General features: G+C 51.0%; 1 protein-coding gene across 1 annotated transcript in view; it reads right to left on the bottom strand.

Annotated features, from left to right (window-relative positions):
• Positions 1-260: 260 nt before the first annotated feature.
• Positions 261-1,885, bottom strand: part of STARD13 (StAR related lipid transfer domain containing 13) — a 194,731-nt gene continuing 193,106 nt past the window's right edge. Inside the window, exon 14 of the mRNA XM_042783416.1 lies at positions 261-378. Within this exon, the coding sequence (XP_042639350.1) occupies positions 261-378 (118 nt within the window). The remainder of the gene's footprint in view (positions 379-1,885) is intronic.

Genomic DNA, 1,885 nt, shown 5'->3' with positions numbered 1-1,885 from the left:
TAATCCACTTAATCTTAAGGACCATAGATAAAGGCTCTGATTTTTAAAAAATATTGTATTAGTAGGGATGCAGCCATCTCCAGGAGGGCTGGGGACAGTTCTCGCAAAACCTCGCCTCGTCAGCTGTCCGACTTTGCAGCGTTTCCGCCGTCAGCATGGACGTGCCGACTGTCTCTCCCTCGCGGTCGTGTGCTCACTCTCTCCAGTAGGGTTTGCTTTTGCATCCTCTTCCCTGAGCTCGATGTCACATGGAGGGAAACTCAGATTTTAGTTTCCGGACCCTCAGCGATGAGGGGCTGAAAAGAGTTTCTGATCCTGGCGACTTCCGCGGTGCACAGATGTCCAAACCCTTTGTTGTACCACTCTGGGGAGTGGCCCCTGTGGGGAGAAAAACCAGAAGGGAAGTGGGCATGTCTTAGTCCGATCAGAACAACCTGCCCCAGTGCACAAGGACTGCCGTGTGGCTTGGTTTTCGGTACATCTGCAGACGGCCTGGGCACGCTGCCTCAAGGGTCTAAGAACCCCGTTCTGTCCTACCTACCTTGGAAATGCCTTGGCTGCCCAGTGTTTAATGCATCATTTCAGTACTCCTCAGTGGCACTGGATGACACCAGGTCCCCATGGGAAGAGGACAAGATGCAGATGGGATGTGTCATTACTGAGAAAAATCAGATACTATCCCCCAGACCAAGTCTTCAGTTCAGCACAACGAATGCCGAAAGAACTTGGTTTAACGCATTTCTTCTCAAAGGAGGGTAAGTGAAGAAGACATCAAAGCAGCATAGGAGAAGGAAATTCATTTTACTGAGCGTCTGCTATATGCTAAAGTTTGTGTTTGTCCCATGCAAGAAGCACAGACATGTACATGGAGCCAAGAGAGGAGAGAAACCAGTGGTAGTGTCTGTTCTGACTCATGGTGCCCCCGTGTAGCTCAGAGTAATTGGCTGTAATCTTTCAGAAGTCTTTCAGGTCTTTCTTTCAAGGCTCCTCTGAATAGACTCGAACCAGAAACCTTTTGGGGAGCAGTGTGAACTTTACGTATCTTCCAGGGACTTTTAAAGTGAACATAAAAAAGATCCAAGGGCTGGAGCGGAAGCATCAGGAATTTCCAAAAGGGAAGCAGAGAGGTGGGAGGGTGATGGGTAACTGCATACGGAAGGCTGCTAATGGCAGAGCAGGAAAAAGTAAGTGACCCTGTTGCATGCGTTCTACTCAGAGGGGACCATGCCAGCACCCCTGATGGCCACATAGGTGCATGTGTGTGTCTGTGGGTGAATATGTGCAGATGTATGAGTGCATTGCTTCATGTGCACGAGTATGACACACGTGTACATGTATGTGCCAGCACGCACTGTGCATGCCAGCATCTGGAGGTGTCCTGGGGCAGTGGCCTCCCACCCATGCAAAGTGACATGGAAGGTGCTGCTAGCTGGCGGGGGAGGGGCGAAGACCAGTGCTCAGGGCATTGCCTGCTCTGGAAAGAGGGCCTCTCGGGACAAGGCTGTAGTCTGTGGAATTCTACGCTGGCGTACCAAACACCACAGAATCTGGCTAACAACGCTGTTACCAAGGCTAAGGGAGCTGCCAGGAGATGTCACCTAGTCATCACCACCTCCCTGAGCCCAGACCGACAAGAGCAGAAAAGACAGACAGAGGCAAGTTTCTGACCACACAGCATAAGCCCTTGGTTCTGTAAGGGCATGAAATAAGATCTCTCCGGAATTTCTAGCTAAATAAGCCAATAACCAAGCCCAAAACTAAACACCCAGCCGAGTCGGTTCCAGTTCACAGCGCCCCTGGAAGACAGAGTGGAACTGCCCCACAGGGTCTCCAAGGCTGTCAGTCTTCACAGAAGCAAAGCCCAAACCACACCCACTGCCGTGGA

This window comes from Orycteropus afer, unplaced genomic scaffold (assembly GCF_000298275.1).
Source record: "Orycteropus afer afer isolate SDZICR_OR568_19922 unplaced genomic scaffold, OryAfe1.0 scaffold01092, whole genome shotgun sequence".
NCBI lineage: Eukaryota > Metazoa > Chordata > Mammalia > Tubulidentata > Orycteropodidae > Orycteropus > Orycteropus afer.
The sequence above is the reverse complement of the archived record's forward strand: the minus strand, read 5'-3'. Positions and strand labels throughout refer to the sequence as shown.